The sequence below is a fragment of the Tyto alba genome, unplaced genomic scaffold (genome assembly GCF_018691265.1).
Source record: "Tyto alba isolate M040663 unplaced genomic scaffold, T.alba_DEE_v4.0 Super-Scaffold_11, whole genome shotgun sequence".
NCBI classification, from domain to species: Eukaryota; Metazoa; Chordata; class Aves; order Strigiformes; family Tytonidae; genus Tyto; species Tyto alba.
The window spans coordinates 5,779,581-5,803,456 of record NW_024881273.1 but is presented as its reverse complement, the minus strand read 5'-3'; the positions used below and the strand labels follow the sequence as shown (position 1 = coordinate 5,803,456).

General features: G+C 46.2%; 1 protein-coding gene across 11 annotated transcripts in view; it reads left to right on the top strand.

The window, feature by feature from the left end:
• The first annotated feature begins 745 nt into the window (after nt 1-745).
• PRRC2B (proline rich coiled-coil 2B) overlaps nt 746-23,876 on the top strand; it is a 52,799-nt gene continuing 29,668 nt past the window's right edge. For 7 of the 11 annotated variants that reach the window (XR_006164760.1, XR_006164759.1, XM_042786448.1 and 4 more), the window contains exons 1-9: nt 746-947; nt 15,332-15,499; nt 16,310-16,487; nt 16,711-16,813; nt 17,830-17,902; nt 21,283-21,426; nt 22,082-22,323; nt 22,642-22,763; nt 23,225-23,367. Coding sequence is in view for 9 of the 11 variants with exons in the window: in XM_042786448.1 (XP_042642382.1) it covers nt 15,385-15,499; nt 16,310-16,487; nt 16,711-16,813; nt 17,830-17,902; nt 21,283-21,426; nt 22,082-22,323; nt 22,642-22,763; nt 23,225-23,367 (1,120 nt within the window). In the remaining 2 variants the exon portion in view is untranslated. Of the gene's footprint in view, nt 948-5,765; nt 5,858-15,331; nt 15,500-16,309; nt 16,488-16,710; nt 16,814-17,829; nt 17,903-21,282; nt 21,427-22,081; nt 22,324-22,641; nt 22,764-23,224; nt 23,368-23,876 lie in introns of those variants that run through there. The other 4 variants (XM_042786444.1, XM_042786441.1, XM_042786442.1 and 1 more) reach the window with 4 other exon arrangements.

Genomic DNA, 23,876 nt, shown 5'->3' with positions numbered 1-23,876 from the left:
CAAGGAGGTGAAAACTTGAGGGAAAAGGCTCCGGTACTCGCAGCAAGGAGGTGAAAACTTGAGGGAAAAGGCTCCGGTACTCGCAGCATGGAGGTGAAAACTTGAGGAAAAAGGCTCCGGTACTCGCAGCAAGGAGGTGAAAACTTGAGGGAAAAGGCTCCAGTACTCGCAGCAAGGAGGTGAAAACTTGAGGGAAAAGGCTCCGGTACTCGCAGCAAGGAGGTGAAAACTTGAGGGAAAAGGCTCCGGTGCCCCCTTGGAGGTGGCCTCCCCAGCACAGGTGGTTTGAGCTGGGGTGGCTGTAGACGGGTATGAACTCTGCAGCCATGAGCTCGGGGTCTCCTTCAACCCCAGCACGAGCTGACAGGTGTCGGGGTGCGTCTGGGAGCTTTGCTACCTCCCCCTCTCCCCCTCCAAAATACTGCCTTTGTGAGGGGCCGGGCACCCCGCCATGCCCAGCTCCCTCAGCCCACCCTGGTTGCTCTGAGGGAAGATGTCCTTCGGGGCCGGCTGGGCACCTGCTTCAGGCGTGTGGGGTGAAGAGAGACAGGAGGCAGCCGCTATGGCCGCCCCCCCCCCCGCCTCTTTTCCCCTCAGCATCCCGCCCTCCATCTTGGGCCGCCCCTGCGGCGCCGGCGGGGTCCTGCAGGCGGCGCTGTGCGGAGGGCGGTGGCGGCGCGCGGGATTGACAGGCCTGAGGCCGGGGGAGGAGGAGGAGGAGGAGGGGGGGGGGGGGGGGGCGGAGGAGGGGGAGGAGGAGGAGGGAGCGGCAGCGAGAGCCCGTATCGCCCCGCAGCCCGCCGCCGCCGCGCCATCCGCCGCCATCCGCCGCGCCCCGCGCCCATCGCCCCTCCGCACCCGGCTCCCCAGGCACTCCCGGCTCCCCGCCACCACCACAGGTGGGTATCGGGGGCCGGCGGCGGCGGCGGCCGTGGATATTTGGGGCGGTGAGTGGGGCCGGGGGAGGAGGGGGGGGGGGTGTGTTTGGTGGAGGTGGGGGGGGGGGGGGTGCGGGGAAGGAGGAAGGGGAGGGAAAGGGAAGGTGGGACGAGGCAGCCCTAAAATGGAGCCGGAGCCAGCGGGCTGCGGCACCCCGCGGCCCTCCTGGCTCGGCCCGGCGGCGGCGCAGCCCGTCCCGGGGGCCCGGCGGTGGGACTGTGGGGGCGACACCCCCCACCCCCCCCTCATTTCGGGGTGCTGCAGCCGCCTGTTTATTGCGCGACACCCCCCCCCCCCCCCCCCCCCATACACACACCCCCCCGCGGGGCCTGGCCGCGCCGGCTCCATTCCCGTTGAGGGCCGCGGTGAGGCCCGGGGGGGGCTGCCTGGGCTCTGGGCCCGTTGTCCGGGCTCCTGCCCCGGGGCCGGGGGTGCCCTGAGAACGGGTGACACACACACACCCCCCCCCCCCCCCCCCGTCGCCCAGCCCCACGGAGGGGTGCAGCAGGGGCTGGGGGGCTCGGGAAAGCGGGGTTTGGAGGGAGGAGGTGGGCTCCCCCGCCGCAAAGGCAGGTTGTTTTTCTTCATCGTCTGGAGTGTGGCACAAAGATATTTTTGTCGCGTCGTGTGTGTGTGTGTGTGTCTCAGCAAAACAAGGCGGGGGGGGGGGGGTTGCATCCAGAAGGCTCGGTCGGTTTGTTATTGTGCAGGAGCCTACAAAAGGGTTGCTGGGGCCGAAAGCTGAAATGCGGCTTGGGGCGGGGGGTGTGCGGGGCAGCTGCTGAGCGTGGGGGATCAAGGATGGAGTTTGTGCGCTGTGGTGCTGGGCGAGCTTGTTAGGTAGGTTTGAAAAGATGGTTTGTTGTTTTTTGGTTTTTTGTTTTTTTTTTTTTTTTTTGTTTAAGAAGGAGTTTTTCATCTCTGTGGGAGCAGATGTGCTGCAGGTTGGGGAGACGCTACTGCGGGTCCCGGGACACATGTGCTGTGCATCTTCACCGGCGGGGGGGGGGGTTTAGTTTAGTAGTGTTGATTGTGAACTAGGAGGGGTTTTTTTCATTACGAACAACCCCTTGATCCCCAGAGTCAAAGCTGGCAAAAGGGGTTTGAATGAGCTGAGAGTTGTGGGTTTTGTTGGGAAAGTTGTTTTGTTTCTATCTTCTGAACATGCAAAGGGTGAGGTACTCTTGAGTATCAACTCATCAAATATTTGTGTCTTGATGTTACTGATGTTTGGGGTGATAACATATAATAAACGTAAATGTTTAGGACTTAAGTAATTTTGTTTCTTTCTAGGAACAGGTATTAAGTGTAAGCACATTGCAATGTCTACACCATCTGCTGTAGCCTGCTTAGGGGGAAGGCATCACGCCCCTTCCAGGACTGAGTCAAGGTTTACAGTGGAAGTTTTGTTTGTGTTAAGCCTTGTCTTGCAGATGTACATGGGGCCTCCACTGGAATGGGCACTTTCATGATGTATAAACAGCTGGTCCCTGCCTTGGAGAGCCCAAGTTTGGAGAATTGGCTCCTGTCGAGTGTATTTCCCAGATACCAACTGGCAAGGGTGTTACTTTTGGACCTGCTTTTTCCACATTGAGTTGGCACCGGGCTGGTTAAACCCCAGTGTCCTAAAAGTTAGTGCTTTTAAGTTAGTGGCCAGGGACTGGGGAGTAAAGTCACCTGGAGGAGGTAGGGAGGAGGGAGGCTGAGACCATGTTCTGCAAGTGGAATTTAAAGAGAGGATGGTAAGTGATGGTTTCAGGATGATTTCTGTCTGTAAAGTTGAAATAGCTACCTTCAATTTTCCCTCCAAACGGAGTATTATAGATGGGCCTGGGTTTTATCAGGAGCACATCTGGGACCCCTGAGATCTTTGTGGATTCATCATGGGTAATGCTGCTTCTTTCAGGACTGTGGCCTAAGAGGTTCTTCCTAGTTATCAGCATCTATATTGAGGGTGTGATAAGCGATACCTCTCCCATATGACCTCTTTGAAATGGTCTATTTTTCTTTCTACAGTTAAAAAGTTCAGATTAAAAATCGTACTCGGACAAATCACAAATACTGTTCGAGACTGCTGGTTGGTTTGTTTTTTAAATTACATGTTTCTTTGAGCCACTATGCATATGTCTGCTGTTAGATGTATCTTGGTTTTGTGCTCAATTTGGTATGTACATTGACTATAAGTTGATTCCTTTTTTATTAATTAATTTGTTGGTCTGGTCTGCTTTTCTGCATGGCTTGAGTAGACTATATATCACACATTTTAGAGTGATTTCAGCAGTCTTCCCTGGTAAGAAAATACATTTCTACATGACTTGGGCAGATACCTTTCCTTTCCTTTTTTCTTTTTTTTTTAAAAGACGAAAAAAAAAAAAAGTAGTAAACCATGAGTTTTATATAAGTTTCCAGAGTTGTTATTATATAGTGCATTGGTGTCTTGTTTTATTTTTTTTTAAATTCAGAGAATTTTTATTTGGTCTTACAGTGCATTTTTTTATGAACTGTGGGCTTTTTTTTTTTTTCCTTTTTCTGTGTGTGCATGAGAGCTTAAAAGTGAAACTCAGCCAACTGGCTGAAGCTGGAATAGTAAGTAAATAGTCCATACAAATGCTGGAAAGGAGATGCAGGGTTTAAAAGTATTTTAGTTTTAATAAATATGAGTAATGATCCTAAAGAATTTTTATTAAAATGATTTAACTTCATAGTGACATTTCAATAAAGCCTTTTATTAAAGCTTTGTGTAAAACTGAACTTCAAAGGCTAATTTACTTGAGCAGCCTCCTTATAAAAGGAGGGATGGCATTAAGAGTCTGTATTTGTCTTAATGCCTGACACAGTGTGCTGTGGTATCTGAGTGATGGTATAAAGACAAACAGCCCTCAGCCCTTATGTGTGTGGCACTGGTGCTTTTGCATATCACCCAATTCCCGTATTCCTGGACCACATCCTCCTCGTCCTTCAGGGTATCGCATCCGAGATGTGACTGGCAAAAATCAGGACCGTGGTTTAGGCATGTCTGGTGGTGCCTCCAGTTTGCCCAAGCTGTACAGCACAGAGCCGGCTAGATTATCCATTACAGAATTACCTGCTGACTTAAGATTCAAAAGCGTTGGTGGCTTAAGGCCTTCATTGTACTTACCTGAGTAATTTAAAGTATTTAAGGGCGAGCCAGGCTAACTTTAAGTGCTGCTACATCAAAAATAATAGTAAGCCATTTTATTTTTTCTTTTATGATGATAGTCTATACAAAGAAATTTTGCTGTAGTGGCATTTCCACTTGTGTATTTTCATGTCGTAGGTATAGAAGCAATATGAACAGGAGAAACATTGAATACAGGATGGTAACTTTAGGGGAGAGAGGGAAGGAGAGGGTTCATTCCAAGGGCTGGACATCTCTGGTCATCCCTGCTCCTCTTTACTAGATTCCTCTTATTTTGCAACTTGGCCATGAATGTGTATCAGATCTTGCTCTTCAGCTGATCATGCCTTGTAAGTGAATTTTGTTTTTCCTGTGGCACTGACTCATTTTCCTTATAGGTCGATAATCTCACAGCTCCTTATCACTAGTTTGTCATTTGGAACTGAAGAAGTACAACTCTGAGTCTGTCTGGTATCACACAATGAGGTGAAAGCACAGTGAACAGGTAAACGATGGGGAGGTGCAGCTCTCAAGAAATTTAAGTGACTTTCATAACAAAGTTACGACAGTGTGCTCTTGGAGAGCACCTTCTGAAGGGAGTTATGCAGATACGTGCAAAGCCTGTCTGGTTTGGTTAAAGAGTTGTTCTTTGCCACAGGAGGAAAGGATGGGGCTAACACAGGAGATTGTGTTATAATGTTAAGCCTGACTGAAATGTGGTTTGGGCTCATTTCTAGTTAGTAACTTGTACTAGTATTCAGGATGTTCTCTGTATGCATGTGCTTCCTGCACAGAAGTAACTGAGAAGCTGGAGCTTATGAGCTGTTTATTTCAGAGCAAAGCTGTTCAGATGTGTATAGCTGTAAACCCTGATCTTTTGTTTGTTTGTTTTTGGTCTGGGAGCATTGAAACCATAATTGAAGTGGACTGGAGGCTGATCTAGTAGCTCTGCATTGTGCTGTATTTACCTGTGGCATTGGTTGGTTGTGAAGCTGCTTGACTTGCAGTGCTGTGGGGTGTGTGAGGACGGAAGGTGGTTTTGAGGTGTTAAAAGCGTATGTGCAGTTCTGCAGGGGGTCATTGTACTTGCAGGCAAAATTCAGTGTCAGTATTTTGGTTCTGAACACAAATTTTCAGGAAAGTGCTGGTAAACTGGAAGGGGCAAGAGAGCTCACTGTTACATCTTTAAGAGACTATGGGTGTTAACTTGTGCAGGACTGGTGAAAACAATCATACCTTGAGTGAAGGGGAAGAGGTTATGACCAGATTTGAAACATGCAAAAGTGAAAGAGGAGGTGAAGGTGAGCCAGGCTTAAGTGCAAATAAATACAGGAAAAATACCAGGGAGAAAGTTGGACTTAAAAGAAAAGATCGGGAGGGACTCTTTATCAGGGAGTGTAGTGATAGGACGAGGGTAACAGTTTTAAGCTGGAAGAGGGTAGATTTAGATGAGATGTAGGAAAGAAAATCTTTACTGTGAGGGTGGTGAGGCGCTGGCCCCGGGTGCCCAGAGAAGCTGTGGCTGCCCCCTCCCTGGAAGGGTTCAAGGCCAGGTTGGACGGGGCTGGGAGCACCCTTGGCGGGGGGGTTGGATCTGGATAATCTTTAAGGTCCTTTCCAACCCAAACCATTCTGTGATTCTATGATACGATTCTGTGACTTGCTAACAGCACCCTAGGATCTGGCCAGGAGGACTACTCTGTTGGGCTGTGGTACTTCTAATTGAAGCCCTGTGGATATTTGCTGTTGGGAGCATCCTCAGCAGCCTTTGACTTTCGGGTGAGTAGCACTTAAGAGGAGTAAACTATGTAGTATTTGCAGAGTTATCATCCTGATGGAAAAGATTTGGTGGAGAAATCCTTCCTGGATAGCCATTGAGACATTCTGAGCAGGAATTGTAGTGATGGTGCTGCAAGGAGTGAATAGAGACAGGTTTGAAGAACTTGCATTGGGACTTTGCCTCCCCCAGGCACTTATTGTGTGGGAATATAGTAATTTTTTTTGGAAGAGTTTTGCTGTGGGGTAGGTTCTTCAGCTGTTCCTACCTGTGTGTGGGCTGGGAGCCCATACAAAAGCCTTGAGTGCTCTTGTTTGGAGTTTGGAGTGGGCTGTGAAGCAGGCAGGGGAGTAGAGACATGCTCAAGAAACACTTCTTCATGGTTGGAATAGTGTGAAGGATGGTTTTATCTTTTTCTGAAATAACCAAAGCACCTAGCAATTGAAACATCACAAACTGTCATTTAGGGAGCAGATTCACGAGATCTGAGTGTTATTACGGTGTTAGCGTTCTGCATCTGAGCAAAATGTTGCCTTTAGAGATGCCTCTGATCCTGTTGCAGTGAAAGCAGTATATGGGGTGGCTCATTTAGGAGGTGTTCACAGCGTTCCCCATCCCAGCATGCAGACCTGTTCCTCCAGAACTCCTCTGGAGCAGAATTTCATGGTGCTGCTGGCCCCACAGCGTTACAAAGGCATTGTGTTTCAGTGGGTGGTTTCCAGCCCCAGAAAGTGGGAGATGAAGAGACTGTTTCTAACTTTGCCACTCAGCATAGCTGCAGAGTTCTGTGGTGTCATTTTCCGATCTGGAAAAGAGAAGTGATGATGCTTACACACCTTGTCAGTTATGCACTGCAAATATCTATGTAAATTAGAGCATCTGTGAAATGTTTTCACTTCCTGTCTGACTTGGCTTAGTTCAGATGTCCTGTGCATAGGCTGAGTTGCACAGCTCTCCGGAAAAGCTAGTTACCTAAAGATACCTAAAGCTCCTGTCTCAGAGTACTGGATCACACTGCATGTAACATGGTTTCTTACCACTTCGTACCTGTGTTCTTTTCCTGTCTGATTCCTGTTATATCCTTGGCATTCATTTGTAGTGCAAATGGCTCCTATGAATGGGCTTTCTGTAAGAAGAACTGCTGTGCAATGCTGCATTGCCCTAGTAGTGTTGTTAAAATTGGGAAACCTGGAGGATTACTTCCTTGGAAGCTTCAGCATCTGCAGTGTTTTCGGAACTGCAGACTTGTCTGAACTGCTTGTAATCTTATTAATGGTTTGAACCTGCTACATCAGCCTTGATGGCTGTGGAAATCAGAGAAATCTGATAGAGAAAGATCTATTCAGCTCTTGCCAGGGCAGCTTTGTACCCTGCAGTGTGTGTGTTGGTGCTGGCCTGCCTGGCTGTAAAGGTGCCTGCCAGAGGAGCTCCCATCAGTGCCTTGGGGAGGAACAGGACTGGAGGGATCTGCTCAGCAGGGGTGTACAGGAGCCTTTCCCTTGTGTGTTCGGTGAGGGATTGGCATTTACTGCCTGCTGATGAGTATAATTGGGTTTTGTCTCAAGTCTTCATAAAGATAACCTTTTGTGCATAACCTGAATGGGAGCTGAGGCCCTGAAGTCAGCAGATAGCCTGAGAATGTGGAGAGGTGTTACCAAAGCCCAGATCTGGTAGTGAGGCTCATCTGCACAAGGTAAACACCCACCTCCCTGTTCCAGTGTGATCCTTCCTGAGACTGCAGAGAAAACAGAGCTGCTTGCTCATCAGCTGATGGCATTTTTGTGGAGAGAGCTGTATCTGTTCCTGAAAAAAGAACTGTTAACCCTAAAGACTGCCAGCTTTGCTCTGATTTCACCTTGTAGAGCTGGGACATCTTTGATTTCCTTTGTGCTTGTTCGCTATAAAACCTGTGTTCACTGCTGAGAGATGGAATAAGTTGCTGAGTTTGGGGCCAGGTGAAGGATTTGTGAAATGTTTGTGACTTCATTGGAAGGATTTCTCTGGTCACTCCTCAGAATGCATCTGTTCTCTGGCAGCAGTTGATAGTGGTCCTTTCACTTGTCCTTGCTCTGGCTGTGTAGGGCTCTCTGAGATGAACTACGTCTCAGGATTTGGAGGCTTACATTTGGGTTTTGGAGCTGGCAGCGTGGGTGTTTTGCATATGCTATTCTTGCTGCATCTCACCTGGATTATATGAGTATCATTGCTGTGATGGTTTTTAAAAGTCTGTGGGGCAGAAGTGTCTGGACTAAGGGAATTTCACAACCTTAAAATGCAGTGGTGTTCAGTTTAGTGATAGAAGAGTCTTTGCCTTGAGCTGTCAGTCGTATGACCTGGTGCAATGGCCTGAGAACAGTTTGTGCTTGTGTGGGTGCCTCCAGCCCTTGTGGGCTCCACTGGAGCAGTGGGCAGGATTTGGTCCACTTTCTCTGCCAATGGACAGTCTCTTCCACTGGAAGAGGTTGTTCTAGGCATGACAGGTGCTGCTGCAATGCATTTCTTCCTTGTTTGACTCTTTAAAAGTTGCTATTTTGTGGTCAAGAGCTGCATTTTAACTGAGGGTCTTGACAGTGCAGGTTTGGGTGGCTGGGGCAGAAACCTGAGCTCTGGGACTTCTAACACTGCCTACGGTGTTATTTGAGCAAACTGCTTCTCCACCTTGGTTATCCAGCCTGTAAAATAGGACTGATAGTATTCCCATCTGTTACTCACCAGGAGATCCCTACCAGTTACTCGCAGTCTATTATTGTTGCTCAGATGCCTAAATGCCCAGTTTACCTTATAGTTCAGCTGAATGTTGCCAGGAGCTTTCTGAACAGTTTTTGCCAACAGAGCATTATACTAGGGATTTCTTTTGTGTTTGGATTTAAACTGCTTGCTTGTGATGAGTCTCCTTGCCTTCGCATTGAGGGAACAGGATGTTGTATCTGTGTATTCTCCCTGGACATTCAGATCTCAGAGGAACCTGAGCAGGACAGAGTGGAAGGCAGGATCACTTCGGAGGCTGTAGGTAGTGTGCTTCAGCTCTGGGCCTTGGTTGTGGAGGAACTAGAGCATAAGTACAGCTCTAAGGGTAAAGATTTGCATTTGAATATGAGCCTTCCTTTGTGCAGGCAGCTCGTGGAAGATCACTAGTTCACTTCCCTTTCCTCTTGTACTAAAGCTGTTGGGATCTGGATTTGCTGAGGCCACAGGTGGTTCTTGCTGAACTGACCTGCTCTGTCCTCTCTGGGCCTTGCCTTTGAAATGTGAAACAGCAGAGAAATATGCTTCTTATTTCTATGGTGTCTTGCTGCAGAAGTGCCAAAGGAGGTCACAGCTTCTGAGCCTAGCGAGGTTTATGGATAGATGCATTGGAGGCAATTCATGCTGGGTCTTGTCTCATTTAACATCTTTATGGCCTGGATGGTAGGACAGGTATGATTTTGGTAGTTGGTGCTTCCAGATTGCTCCATGTGAGATACCTTGCTGCCTCTCTGAAGCAATCAGTTCTTGATCTGAGGGGTGCAGAAGCCCTGCCATGCTTCCCCTTGGGTCAGAGATGCAGTTATTCCTTCCTGACAAGCTGGCACTGATGGGTCAGTTTGTTCTTTATGGCATGGTGGGGCAGATGAGCAGAAAGCTGTCTCTGTCTCTCTGGAGGGCTGTGGTAGACAGACATTCATTTCAAGGAAAGAATTAATTTCACATGTTGGGTTTTCTGCTGCCTGAAAAGGAGGGCAAGTTTTGTGAGCACAGGATCTCACAAGTACTTCCTGTGAGCTGTGGACCAGCTTTCTGACTGGATTTCTTTTTTGCACTGTGCAGTAGTCTTGCATCTTCAGGATGAAGTATTTCTTGTCTTTCTCTGCATCCTCAGTTACTGGAGGTCAGGGCTTCTTTCCAGGGTGTGGCATTGTCTGTCCAGCCCTTACAGAAAGGACCACATAACTTGTTAATGTTTTTGTGTAAATACAATCAAGCTCTTCTCCAGACTCTGGTCTGCTTTACATATTTTACAGTAAGTTACAAATGCACCTTTTCTGGCTGCCTTTGCCTGCTTGCCTTCCCAGCACTGGGAAAGCTGTTTAGCAGAGCAGTAGGGCTTCTGCATTTTACAGGCCAAATTTGAGAATACAAAGATCTGTCTTGGCTACAACTGTGCAGTGTTTCAGTAGCAGTAGTTGTTATTCCCCAACCTGTTGATACATTTATAAGAGGGGACAGCAGGTGAACTTGGTGAAGACAGAGCTGAGAAAATGAGGTCAGGTCATTTTACAGGACGTGCCCTTTCTCGTCTGCCCCATTGTCATGTTTTATCTCTGCCTGTAGAGCTCCATGGCACAGAGTTAATGATAGATACGGTATCCAAACGACTCTGCCTCTCTTCTTCATGGGCTTGCTTCATGCCTCAAATCCAGGGTGGCTTGGTTTAGAGGACTGATGATGGGGCTGGCCAGCAGGCAAGTCTTCTGGCAGACAGTCTCCAACAGCATTACTTGGCTAACAGCATACTTCTGCAATAAATCATAGGAAAGGTGATCCTGGTCTCCCATTCCCTGTTTTTACAAGGAGATAAAGTTCATGGAAGATGCAGAGAGAAGCTGGAATTGAGCCGAATTAAAAGAACTGGTACTGCCAAGTACACCTATTCAGCTAAGCAATGAGGGTCCTTGTGAATCAGGAGCTTGGCTGTGGGGTGTCAATCTTTTTGCACTGCAGACTGCTGACTTGCTTCTCCTCATCTGGTGTGATTTGGTGCCACATTCAGGATCTTGGCAGGCCTTTCTCCAGGTGTTCCAACATATCTTGGCAGCTCCCTCTGGAAGCAATGCAATAGAACGACAGCAAGAGGTTTCTTGTGGCCTAGACTCTTGCTATAGCCTCTGCCTACTGCACAGCTCTTCTGCATTATCTTAGTGACTTTGTACTCAGATGCTGATATCCTCCTGTTGCTCCCCTCCTTACTAAGCGGTCTCTGGTCCCTTCCCTGCTAGACTCATGATCCCTGCCTGGCCCAAACAGGGCTTCTGCAGGACCTCAGTGTGCCTGGCACCAAGCCCTGGGGGCAGCTGGTCATGCTGTTTGACCAGAGCTCTTCAAAGGGCAGCCAGAGGTGTCTTTCATCACTGAGGCAGGTGGCGATTGTTTCACAAATAGGTGATTCTTGGTGGGACATGTTTCAGAAGTAGTTGTGGTATCTCCTTGCTGACAGATAAATGTTTAGCTGTAAGAAGTACCAGCAAAATTGACCATGTGTATTTAAAGAGTGAACATTGCTAATCTTCTGTAAAACTATACTATGTTTTTTAAAAGGTTTCATTGCTAGTAACATTAGAAACCACAATAGATTTGAGTTTAACATCAACTCTAAGCACTTCTCTTTTCTAAAAGTACAGTTTAGCTTTTGCAGCCTGTGAGTTTCTGAACAATTTGTATACAATTTCAGGTCAAAAATCTTCCTACTTCTGGAGAAAAGTCTTTTCACTATTAATCTCCATCCTGTTGCTTTGTTTTGAGTTCATGACTGCTGCTGTGAAGTGAGCAAGGAGTGAGGGTCTGCAGTGGTCTCGGGTCCTTTGCCCAAGTGATTGTGCTCAGTGTAGAGCTCAGTGGTGTGAGAGTAGCTGAAGTGATTCCTTTTTGTGTGTGTGTGAGTTACCTTTCATAAATCTGTTTGCCCTGCTCAATTAAAGCTGGCTAACTTCCAGGTATTCAAGCTCCATTGAAGTCTTGTGAATACAACACCAGTAGCCCAGCCTCCTTCATACATAGATTTACAAAGAACTTCGCAGACAATCCCGTTTGTCAGGAGTCTCTCTCTTTCGCTGTGTTTTCAGCTTGAGGGTTTCCAGTTCTTACCAGTGCCAGTAACTCAAGGTTTTCACATCGCTCTTTTTGCAGGATGGGATCCCTATGACTGGTAGGTCCCTGCTGTAGCTCTAAGACTTGCATACTCTGGCACTTAATGTCACTGTTGCTCTCTGGATTAGAACATACCCTTTTAAAAGGCAGTTAGATGGGGTCAATACCCAAACATCAAATTCAGGGCAACATGATGTGGATGTGAAGACTCCTGGAGAGCAGAGCCCTCTGCCCAGGAAAGGATTCTGGTCCAGTTATTTGTATCCTGGGGTCTCTAATGTAGCTGGTTGTACTGCAGTATTTTCTGATTCCTGTGAGACCCTCGGTACTTTGTGCTCTGGTGCTGCCCCTGGATATTGCAGAAGACATTGCTAGTCCTGAGAATGGGAAGATCTAAGCTCCATGATAAAACTGAGAGTGAACTTTCCCCCAAAGACATCTATTAACCCAGAGAGAAACCTTGCAGAAATGCTGGTGATTGATTTTTTTTTGTTTGTTTGTTTGTTTTTCTTTTTTTGTTTGGTTTTTTTTTTTTTTTTTTTTTTAATTGTCCATAACAGGGGATAATGCTTTCTTCAGGGTCAGCAATCTGACACGATTACCCAGAGCACAGGTCAGAGGCTTTGCTGAGGCTGTCAGTTGTCAGCATTGGCATGTGCCTTCTGCTTCTAGCTCACCTAATAATAAGCATGCAGACTGGCAATTCAATTCTTCATGAACTTGGTTTTTATCAGAAATGGCTTTCCTGTGCAAGACTGGAAGGCCTTGACGATCCCTGCCTGGATTCTCTGCTTGACTGTGTGATGGGAAAGTAGTCCAGAGTCTTGACAGCCTTGGAAGGCTCTGTGGCCTCTCTGAAGTGCTGTGGGTGACCTGGGTGGCCAGTGATCCCCTTGGGCAGGAACAGCCATGGACTGGCTCTGCTCTGCAGCTGGCTGCTGTCAGGAGGGACAGGTCTGATCTGGGCCCAGTGCTGCTGCAGCCTCTTTGCACAGTGGCTGTGTGGATATTGCCTCACCTCTCCACAGACCTGTTTCCCCCTTTGGAGCGCAAACGTAACACACAAACAAAGCTGTGTTTCACGTTTTCAGCTTCAAAGCGTTGAAGGAATTCAAAATAAATTTCACTTATCCAGACAGCAGTTGTGGCTGTCCCAGAAAATTTGACAAGGGGCTTTATCCTGGTATGTCCCCAGCTCCTCTGCTGTAACGTGGTTGTTTATCTCTCCTGCATCCTTTTAGTGATATAAGATGTAGTCAAGAGGCAGCTGAAACCCAGCGACATAACTGGTTGTCAGGGTTTCTCTTTGGCAGTGTTACCCTGCATGTTGTTTGTATGCTGACTTTCAGGAACTTGGGGATTTTCTGTTAACCAGCTAACTCCTGAACCTGTTGTGGTAGTTATTTTCTTTCTTTTTTTTTTTTTTTTTTTTTTTTCATAATGCCTAGTAATTTTGTGTGGATTGAATTTTCTAAACCTCAAAGTGGATTTTATTGCTTGGGATTGTGTGAGGCTGGTACAGGATTGACGTGATCTGGATAGACCCTGAGCCAGGCTCCCTCTGCCAGCCCCGTGATACCTGTAAAAGCAGGTGGCTGTGCTCTTGCCAGCGCAGCTGAGGGCTGGCGTGCAGCACCCTCTGCCATTCACTCTGGTCTAGGGCTCCCCACAACTCTGCCAGTTCAAACAGGTCATTGTTTTCAGTCCAGCTTCTACTTCCCTGCCAAGTCTCTGCTAATCAGTGTTTTTTCTCCCTTTCTCTTGTATGTCTGTCCTACTAATAAAATACAGTGGAAATGGGCAAGTGAGGGAGGAGCTATTGTTTTCTTTGGCACACAGTGACCATCTGAGCAAAGATTGAACCAGATAGGAGCTGAAGATCTATTTAGCTACTCTGCAGAAAAAGGTGCCTCAAGAATGCCAGCCATCTCTGTTGCCTCCACAAGCCTTCGTGCTGCAGCCCCATGTGGTGGTCCAGCAAAGGTGGCTGTGAGGGGCTTCTGGTGGAGCCTGTTGTTCTTCCTGAGTGTCCTGTGGATGCTGTTACTGAAGTGACAGAAAACGCTTTTCTTTCTCTATCTCCGACCACGCTGCTTGCTGCCTAGCACACAGACTCCGCGTCTTCTTGCTCCTGCCAGGCCTGATTTAAATCCTGCAATGCAAGAATGAACGCTGCGTGATGCCAGGTTTATTGGTCAGAAACTTACTCCCTGGCAGCAGCCTTTAGATGGGCTTTACTTGGCTAGTTGCAGATTGCAGCACATTCTCAAACTGGCTGTATCCAACACGTTTGTGGGCTGTGCTTTATTTTGTACATAATACATGATGGACTAACCTTTTTACCTGGAAATCATGTTTGATAAGGCATTGCTGATGGAAGGTGTAGGCTCTGGCCAGGTACAGTTTCAGGAAGAGTGATATCTGACTGTGTTTGAAACATGTGTTGAGCTGGATGATTTCCAGAAAGGGTGAAGGGTGGGAAGGTCCGGTTGATATATATATAATTTTGTACTCAAACACAGAGTTGCAACCCTAAGATGGGACCTAGCAGATGGTATAATAAAACTACCAGCAGTTTTAGGCTTGAAGTGGAGGCTTTGCAATAAGAAATCTGGAAATCTAAATTACATGTGCAAAGGTTAGATTAAGCTCTTAGATTTGAGAAAATTTAGAACAGAAAATTATGCTTGAAAAATTGAAAGTAAGTAAAGTTTCTTTTCTGACATAAAAGTTGACCTACAGTGTGTTGTTCCCCATGTTTCAGCTTTGTCCTGGGCTCCAAGAGCCAAAAAGTGAAAGTAAAGAGACTGTCTGCATGAAGGGTGTTAATCACAGCATGTTGTGCCAGCAAAGATCAGAATAAAAAATTGACAAACCACATCCATTGTGAAAAGTATATTTATAGCTAAAAGTAGTGTTGAAAGCACCAGCAACAGAGAAACATAATCTTTCTTTATAAAATGTTTTCAGGATTCGTAGTAGAACTGCTGAACCCACAAGTTAAGGATTCTGAACCTGTTTCATTTGAGCATTTTTTTGGACTCCTTAACTCTCTCTCATGGCCAGCAGATGGGAAAAGGGAATTTGAAGAGTAACTGCCTTCAGGTGATGCTTTCAGAGCATTAATTGCTGACACAAGTCATTAACTGTGGCCAGTGTGGAACCATAAGCCTAAAACATTACTAACCTGGCTACCAGTGCTTCAGTGGGAAAACCGAGTGATAAATTTCACTGTGGTATAAGATGCAGTGCTCTTCTATCAGTTATGTTTAGGAATCCTTGTGCATAGCTGCTTATTGTTAGACTTATTCTTTTAAAGCAAGGACTGTGTTGACCACTGTCTCTTGTATTCTCATACTTGAAAGAAGCTCACCTCTTTCAGCACTGGAGTGGCAGAAAAAAAGATGATGCTGCAAGAAGTGTGTTCCTGCAGTTCTTTTCATTCAGTTTATATTCATAAATCCCACTTAAATCCCATAAGCTTCTTGTCTAAATAGGAGGAGGTTAAAACCTTGTAACTTAGTGTGTCTGTTCACTGAACATGCACTTTTATCAGTTGTGCATGTTTTACTTTTTACTTGTCTGTGGCTAAATAATCTGATGGCATTTTCCTGGTTCTCTTTCATTAAAAGGCAGATCGGGAGCGGCGCAGAGAAATTTCCTTACTAGATGACATTTCATCGCAATGTCCGATCGTTTGGGGCAAATAACCAAGGGAAAGGATGGGAAAAGCAAGTACTCGACTCTCAGCCTGTTTGATAAGTATAAAGGAAAGTCAATAGAAGCTATCAGAACTACAGGTAAGAAATGCCTTCAGAAGCTCCTTTTGGTATCTTCCAAGAGTTGTTGCGGAACTAATTCAAGTTGTTGACCCTGTGGGTAGGATGTCCAGTGGGAAGCAGCTGGGTGGCAGAGCTGTTTGTGCTGCTGTCTAAGGCTATACCAAGACAGGGCAGCTAAGCTGACTGAAGTGCCTTAAGTTGGTCAGACCTTGTGTGAAGTGAGAGCTGAGGACTGAAGGCCTCTGGGGAAGAACCTGAGTTAGTTTTGCAGTGAAGATGTGGCCAAAAGTAGATGATGGGGTCAAAAAAAAAAATGAGAGCATTGCGTGGGCTGGCTCTGGATTTGGTGTGGATGTAGAAAATTCAAAGAAAATAAAATACCATCTTAATAAATGTGATCTGGTGGGTAGAGCTGGGAAATTTAGAACACAGGACTCCTGACTTAGATTACCAGTCTGTCTGTGAAGAGGTGGGCTTGGATGGCCATTTCCTCAAGCTGTGAAAGGGTGATGCTGCTGCTTCTTGGTGAAATGAAAGAGGAGTATCTGCACAGGTAGCTAAAAGACTCTGTGGACATTTTCTCTTAGGGAAGATTATTTCTCGCTCCCTCCCAACTGTTGTAGGAGGCTGCCTGTTAGCCAGCTGCTACAACAGACGGCTGCTTCACCGTGGGCCTGTGGGATGTGACCTGTATATTGACATAGCAGCAGTGGTGCTGTTTGTCGCACAGTTCTGTTGGGACTGCACCCATCCACAGTATGCTAATTATGGTTACTTATCTAGCAGGATATAGCCCTTTATGACCTGCCATTGTTCCTTTCTTACCAGTTATTCCTAGACATGGCTTACAGAGTCTTGGGAAAGTTGCTGCTGCCCGGCGCATGCCACCTCCTGCAAACTTGCCTAGCTTGAAGTCTGAGAACAAAGGAAACGACCCCAACATCATTATAGTACCCAAGGACGGTACAGGATGGGCAAACAAGCAGGATCAGTCAGACCAAAAGAGGTAGGTAGAACTATTCTTTGCTGAAATTTTGTCAGGCAAGCAGCAGCAGTTTTGCACTGCTGTGCTGTGTGTTGGGCCTTACAGTGATCAGTTCTCTCTTGTCCATGCCAGTGTAGAGCCAATGTTACCTTTGTCTTTTAGCAGCTGCTATGTTGCCAGAGTTGGTTGTCTGTCTCCCTGCCTGCCTTCCCCTTTGATCTCACCTCTGCTGTCTTTTTTTCAGTTCCAGTGCGACGGCTGCACAGCTGCAGGAGTCGCTGCCGCAGCAGGGTTTGCAGAAATCTGTCTCCAATTTACAGAAGCCGACACAGTCAATCAGTCAGGAGGTAGGTGCAAGTGGTCTCTGGTTGCTGCCCTGCTTCCCCTGCCCCCCAGACAGCTTGAGGGTTTTCTTTAATTGTCTGTATTGCCTTGCACAAGTAAGAATCAGCAGACTGCAATTTACAGAACAGCTCCTGTGTAATCAATTTGTGTAGTATTGACTCTCCTGACTCCAAGTTACTGTACCCCAGGAATGCTGTGCTGCAATTAGACTGTAATTCTGTGCACGTTACTTCTGTACTTCACATGTGTGCAGAAAGTCTAACTTCAATCTAGAAAAAAAATGGCTGGAATATGGGATGGCTGGTTAGCACTTCTAAATTATTTTCCTTCGGGTCTAATTCAAGTGTCCCTCGGTGACAACAGATCCAGCTCTTGCTCCCAGCCTGATGAGACTTGATAAGAAGAGATCTGGTCATGTGGGAGAAGTAGCCAGTGTCAGGACCTGAAAAAAGCTACTGGCAAGTAAGAAAGCTTCCCCAGAGAGTGCAGGGACCTGGCCCCTCTGTGCTGCAGATTTCACACTTTCAGTTTAAAAAAAATATCCCAGCCTTTGATGTTCAAGGAAATCAGGACAGGAGTTATGTTTTGAAGAGAAGTGGTTAATGCATGAGAAAGTAGGGTAACCTTCAAGCTGAGTTGTAGCATGGAACAAATGTAGAAGATTAAGAAGGACCATTTGGGAAGATGTAATAGAACAAAGGGAAAGCTTGGTTAGAGAGCGGAAAGCAAGAGGAATGTTTTGAGGAAATAGTTGATAAAGATTAGCGGAAGAGAGGTGAGAGGCAGGGCAGAGAAGAGGATTTTTGCTGTAGCATCATAGAACACTGGAGTGGGGAGTAGCTAACATTAGCCCCAAAAAGAAGCTGGGTCGACCTGTGGTATCCAGTGACATCTGGGTGAGCTAGAGGTCTGAACTGTAGCAGGTGCCAGTCAGGAAATGAGAAACAGTCATGAGACTTCACTGATCTGTGGGTATTGTTTTTTTTTTTTTTGTTGTTGTTGGTTTGTTTGTTTTCAGAGTACAAATTCAGTGCCAGGTGGACCAAAGTCATGGGCACAGCTGAATGGAAAGCCAGCAGGACAAGAAGGTGGTGAGTATGATAAACAGGAATGGAGCTGGCTGTGTGCCTGCTCCTCCCACACAGGCATGAGATGGGGTGGACTCCGTTTCTTCCTGCCCTCCTGTCTAGACTGGTGCAGAAGGGGGCATAGCTGTCTTGGTTACAGTGCAGTGAGGCTGTATGAGTCTTGTTTTCAGTCTGTGTAGTGTGTTGTCTGGGTTGATGCAACTGCATCTGTTCGGGTCTGCCAGTGCAAGATATAGCTTGAACAGAATGTGTCCCATTGCCATCTTGAATCAGAATGGTTTATGCACTTGGAGGAAGTGGGAAGTTCTGGAAGGTGAAGGTTTTGAAGGAGAAAGGAAACATTTGCCCCCTCATAAGCATCTTCTGTCAGCCCAGAGCATAATAAAGGTGCAGAGAACGGAGTGGAAGAGGGGAGGGGTTGGTTTAGAAGAAAAGAAGAAAGGAGAGAGCACATCAGGGTCTGAGAATGTAGGCATCTCCATGACTAGGAGCATGGGGAGCTTCACCTAATTAGGTGGTCAAAAGTGAGACTGTAATGATAATATTCAGGGAGGCTGTACATGGCATCCTTGGTCCAAGGATATTATGGTGTCAGTGTGTGCTTACACCTTGGCTGAGGCTTTTCTATTAAGTCTCCCTGAGTAACTGTGCTGCTAATGGCTTCTGCTTGACTGAGGATCCTGAAGCAGTGTTAACATAGATTGGGAGTTCAGCTGCCCTCAGATGCTGAGGTGGCTTTCAGCTGCACAGAGTACTGCCATTAAAACTGCAGTGAGAATAACAGCTCAGTTCCACTGTTTTAATGTGAACAGACCTGGAACCATTTAGTTGTCGACTGAAATTGCAGAGATTTGAAAGAATTGAGGCAGCTGCAGATTGTAGAAATGGAGGGGACAAGCTTATCCTAAATGAAATGAATCCCTTAATGAGAGGTTGTTTCTCAGAGCCTGAATGTTAAAGCAGAGACTTGTGCCTGCCTGAGGTTGGTGGCCAGTGCAAAGACCGTGTCTTGTTTGGTTAATTGGTACTTTTTTGAAGCTGTTGCTATGTGGACCTCCTGTACAGTTATTTTGAGATCTGATCACCTAACTGTGTTCTTAAAGGTTTTTTTGAAAGCTCATTCTAGGTCCCACTTATCAATATAGAGTTCTCAACCCCAAAAAAGAGTTACATATGTGGCTAAGAGCAGCTTAATTAGAAGGCAGTTGAATCACAGAAGCATCAGAAATCTGGCTGAAAGTACTTCTTAGGCCATCCCATCCTTGCACCTTTTCTCCAGTGGCGTTGAACAATTGCTTTTCCTTCTAAGCTAATACAGCAGTTTCTAATGTTACTGACAAAAAGGAAAGTCTTATGCTTTTTGCTTTCTTTTAGATATTACTGCTGTAAAATCTTTTTTGGAGGGCATATCCTGAAGAAACGTGGTCTAGTAAATTAATTATGAACTGCTCCATGCCTGTGTCTTCTGTATAAGGGGCATTTGGTGCATCTTCATTTTTTCTCCAAACCTTTATCAGTGTGATGGTGCCTATGGTTAGAGTCCAAATTGTTAGTTACCTGCACATTGTCCTGGTTTCAACTGGGATAAAGTTATTCTTCTTAGTAGCTGCAATACTGCTGTGTTGGATTCAGTATGGGATTTGCTATGAGAAGGATGCTGATAATACACTGATGTTTTCAGCTGTTGCTGAGAGATCCAGGACTTTCCAACTCCCCACGTCCTGCCTCTGTGCAGGTGCACAAGAAGCTGGGAGGGGGCAGAGCCAGAGCACCGGACCCCAATTGGCCAGTGAAATATTCCATATCATGTAACATCATGCTCAGTATATGAAGGAGGGTCAGCCAGGAAGGGGAGAGGGTTTTCTCTCACTTCCAGGATTATGGTTTTGGGATCTTGGTTGGGTTTGTTTTTTTTGTTGTTTTTTTTTTTTTTTAATATTGTTTTTTTTTCGGGATTGCTAGCCAGGAACAGTCTGGGTATCAGTCGGTGGGTGGTGAGCAATTGCATTGCACATTACCTGTTTGTACTTTCCATGGTTTTATTCTATTTCAATTATTAAACTGTTTTTCTCTTAACCTATGAGTCTCCTTTTACCCCTCCAATTCTCTCCCCTATCCCCCGGGCTGGGGAGTGAGAGTGAGTGGCTCTGTGGTGTTTGGCTGCCAGCTGGGTTTAAACCATGACACACATTAACAGTCATTATACTGTACAGGCTTACTTGGGGGGGTGGAAATTTCCTCTGAAAGATACTTACATGTTGTCAATATTCTCATTGCCATTTTAGTTTAGTAGAATAATGCTGTAGAAATCAGAACTCTTGGCATATCTTGGATAATTTGTGGTGTATTTGAGAAATGTTGTTCTTGTGTATTCTCATCTGTCCAAAATACTTGAAGATGTTACATGCAGCAGTTGCAGTACCTTCCCTGAAAATCTTCAGATAGGAGATCTTGTACAGTGTGCAAGTTCCAGAAAGTGAAAATGACTTAGATGCCAATCCTTCCTGACCCTTTAGGGCAAGGAAGGATAAAGATAGATGAGACTCTTCTGTGAGGCCTTCAGTACTCATTGCTGATACTGTTTTTAAAAAGAGCATTAGCCAAGTAACACGAAGAAGCAGTTCTCAAAAAAGCCATTTTTTTTTTAATGTTAGTAATGCAATAATGCTGACAATTTCCTTCTATTCAGTGTTATCTTGCCAACATGTTTATGTGAATTGCTGTGTTTTGTTTCCCAGTCACTGGCAGATCTTTAGAATGGACAGAAAGCTGTCATTTTAGTGTGGCTGATGACTCGGCAAGACAATCTGCCAATGACAAGAAATGAACCTGGCTTGATGTGTCCAGTGATATGCATCTTAAAAATGCTGTAGCAGGGAGGAGAGTGGGGTATAGCATGTAGCACTCAGTACTTATCTTTTGTCTTTCACTGAGTATATTGCCAGAAATCTTTACAATAGACTTCACCAGTAGAGTGAAATCTGAGCAGAAAGAGTCTGAATAGAAATGTCAAATACTTCATAATAGGATATCATCTATAAATGATCTTGCAGAATTTGTATCTCTGCCTCAGTCTGAGTTTTGTACTTTACAAAAATAATTGGAAGCTGAGAAAGTTCACTCTGACTTCACTGAACGTGAGAATTTAAATGAAGATCCCAAGTTAAAAATGTGGGAGTACTGAGTGAGGACATGTGTTGTTGTGTTGATGAGAGTGTCTGAGAGTGTGTTAGATGTGAGCTGAGGTGCTGGTACAATAGTAATTTGGGTTTAAATTTGCTGGAGGCCCAGATTCTCAGGAAACTTATTTCCAGGCTGATCTAGTAAGGGAATTGAAAGAGTGGAAATATCTTCTCTGAGTCCCACACTTATTTGTCTGACAGGTTCAAGGGCCTCAAGCCGACTGTTATCCTTCTCTCCCGAGGAATTTCCGACGCTGAAAGCAGCTGGCGAGCAGGACAAGGTTGGCAAAGAAAAGGGCGCCTTAGATCCGTCGTATGGGCCAGGACCAAGCCTCCGCCCCCAGAGTAAGTGAATGATTGTGTCTTTCTGCCTTAGCCCAGCTCATAATCTGAAAAACTGTTTTGGGCATGAGGATGCCAGTTCACAGTAGCATCAGATATTCCATCCTTACGTTTCCTTTTATCCTTTCATGAACTCACACATATGAAGCAGCTTAGCAAATGACCACAGATTTGTGTGTAGTGCTGATGTTCACTGACTGAGTTCTGTGGTCTAGACAGCCAAGTATGTATCTATTACGTCGTTCAATAAAAATTGCAGTGTGATGTTGCAAAGCAGCCCCTTTCCCCCGGGGCTAGGGGAGTCACAAGTGAAATGAGAGTGTGGTGTAACGTGGCTTCTCTCTGAGTGTTTGTGCATGATCTAATTGGCCTTAATTCTGCCACAGGGTAAGGACTGTGGAGATGGGGAACACAGCTGGTTGGAATTTAGGCTTATTGACAAATAAAGACACCACTGGTGCTGCAATTACTTAATAATGGCTGATGCTGCTAGTCTCTTAGGAAAATAAACACATTTGGAAATTTTCCTTGGACCCTGATGTTCTTCTACTTGCTTAGTGCAATTAGGGCTTGACCAGAGTATTTGAGTTTTGAGACTTCCTGGCAGAGTGACTGTCAGCATTTACAAATGCTAACATAATTATTACCTCCTTCCCAGATGTCACCAGTTGGAGGGAGGGCGGTGGGAGGAACATAACCTCTGCCACATCTCTGGCCGCCTCCCCTGCTGAGCTGGGCAGCAAGACCTCTAGCACCGGAGACGGAGCCCCCTCCTCAGTGAGTGCCAGCGATCCGAAGGAGCCGTCTCTCCGCCCAGCTCAGCCTGTCCGCAAAGGGGCTTCGCAGTTCATGGGAAATGTCTACCAACCACCTACATACCATGACATGCTACCTGCTTTTGTAAGTGGCCCTTTCCCCACAGCTGTGTAATGTCTTTGCTTCTTATGTGTGTGATTTTTAATTTCCCCTGTTGAGTGTTTACCGTTTCGTGCTAGAATAGTGTAGCACAGCCTTGCTCAGCCCAAGGAGTTTCTGCTTTCCTTGTAGAGCTGGAGAGAGTAGTAACCATTAGCACGTGGCCTGTGAGGCAGCCAGATGTGAAATGTTTGTTTTCTCTTTGTGTGGATGCAGCTACCATGATCATGTTGTAACCTAATCTGGGTAAACCTTCCTGTGGGAAGGAGAAAAAACAGACTATTCTGCTTTGCGTTGTTCCAGATGTGTCCACAACAGCCATCTGAGACCCCTGCATCGCTGGACCGAGGGTCTTTCCCCCTTCCTCAGCTTCGCCTTGAGCCCCGGGTACCTTTCAGACAATACCAGATGAATGACCAGGATGGGTAAGGCTGCCATGACTGTCCCACTTGAGAGGCAGGTTCAGGGTGTGACATGAACATTAAACTATGCAAGAATTGGGGCCAAGGATCCAGCTGTGTGGGTGAAGCTGCAGGCAGCCATGGAGGAAACCTGATTTTTACCCAGAGAAGCAGTGTTTTGCTGCAGATACAGCAGCATCAGAAATGGTGCAAGACTGTAAGCACTGTGTCTGAAGAGCAGGTGGATGTGAGAAGTAGTTGTGTGTGTTCCTGGACTAGAAGTGTTGCAGCTCTGATCTGTAAGCCCTAGGAAGTAGGTACCAGGTAGACAAGAGAAATAAATTTTGTTGGACAGGGAGAGAAACTTGGAGCCATTGTATTTAACTGCATGGTAGAAAAAAACTGATTCACTGTTCCAAACTCATCTCTGCATTCTTTTCTTTACTGTTTGCTGTTTCTAACCATTTCTTTGCATTTCCCTGTAGAAAAGAGAACAGGCTCAGCCTGTCTCGCCCAACACGTCCAGTTCGGCAGCAAGTAGAGCGAGCACCTCGGCCGACCATTATCAATGCAGAGAACCTAAAGGGGCTGGATGAACTAGACACTGATGCGGATGATGGATGGGCAGGTAAAGTGCTTCTGTTCTCAAGCTTCAGGCAAGAACTTAGGAGGTGAAGCAAAGTATTTATTCCTTCCTGATGCATGAAATAGCCAGGAAATTCTGGTGATTCTGTTTCACTGCCATAGAAGGAAGGAGGAGAAGCAAAGAGTGATCTGGGTAGTTGTGAAATTGCTGTTGGTGTACATGATGACACAATGGATCCTTCTGATCCCTCCATCACACTGTACTCAAGGAACCGGATCTGAAGACTCCTAAAATCTGACAACACCAAACAGCAGGAGGATAGCAGCATGGCTGCTGGGAAGAAGTATTAGTCCTACCTTTTCAGTCATGGTGTTCAGTATCCAACTGCCCGGTCTCACGTGGTGGCTGTCTCCTCATTTGCAGCCCCCATTCCCAGACTGCTTGCTTCTCCTCTTCTGAAACCAGACCAGCTGTTCAGCAGTGTGGGTCCACACTACTTGCATCATTTCCAGTACCTGTGGTGGACATTTGACTTTCCAAGTAGTTTATGC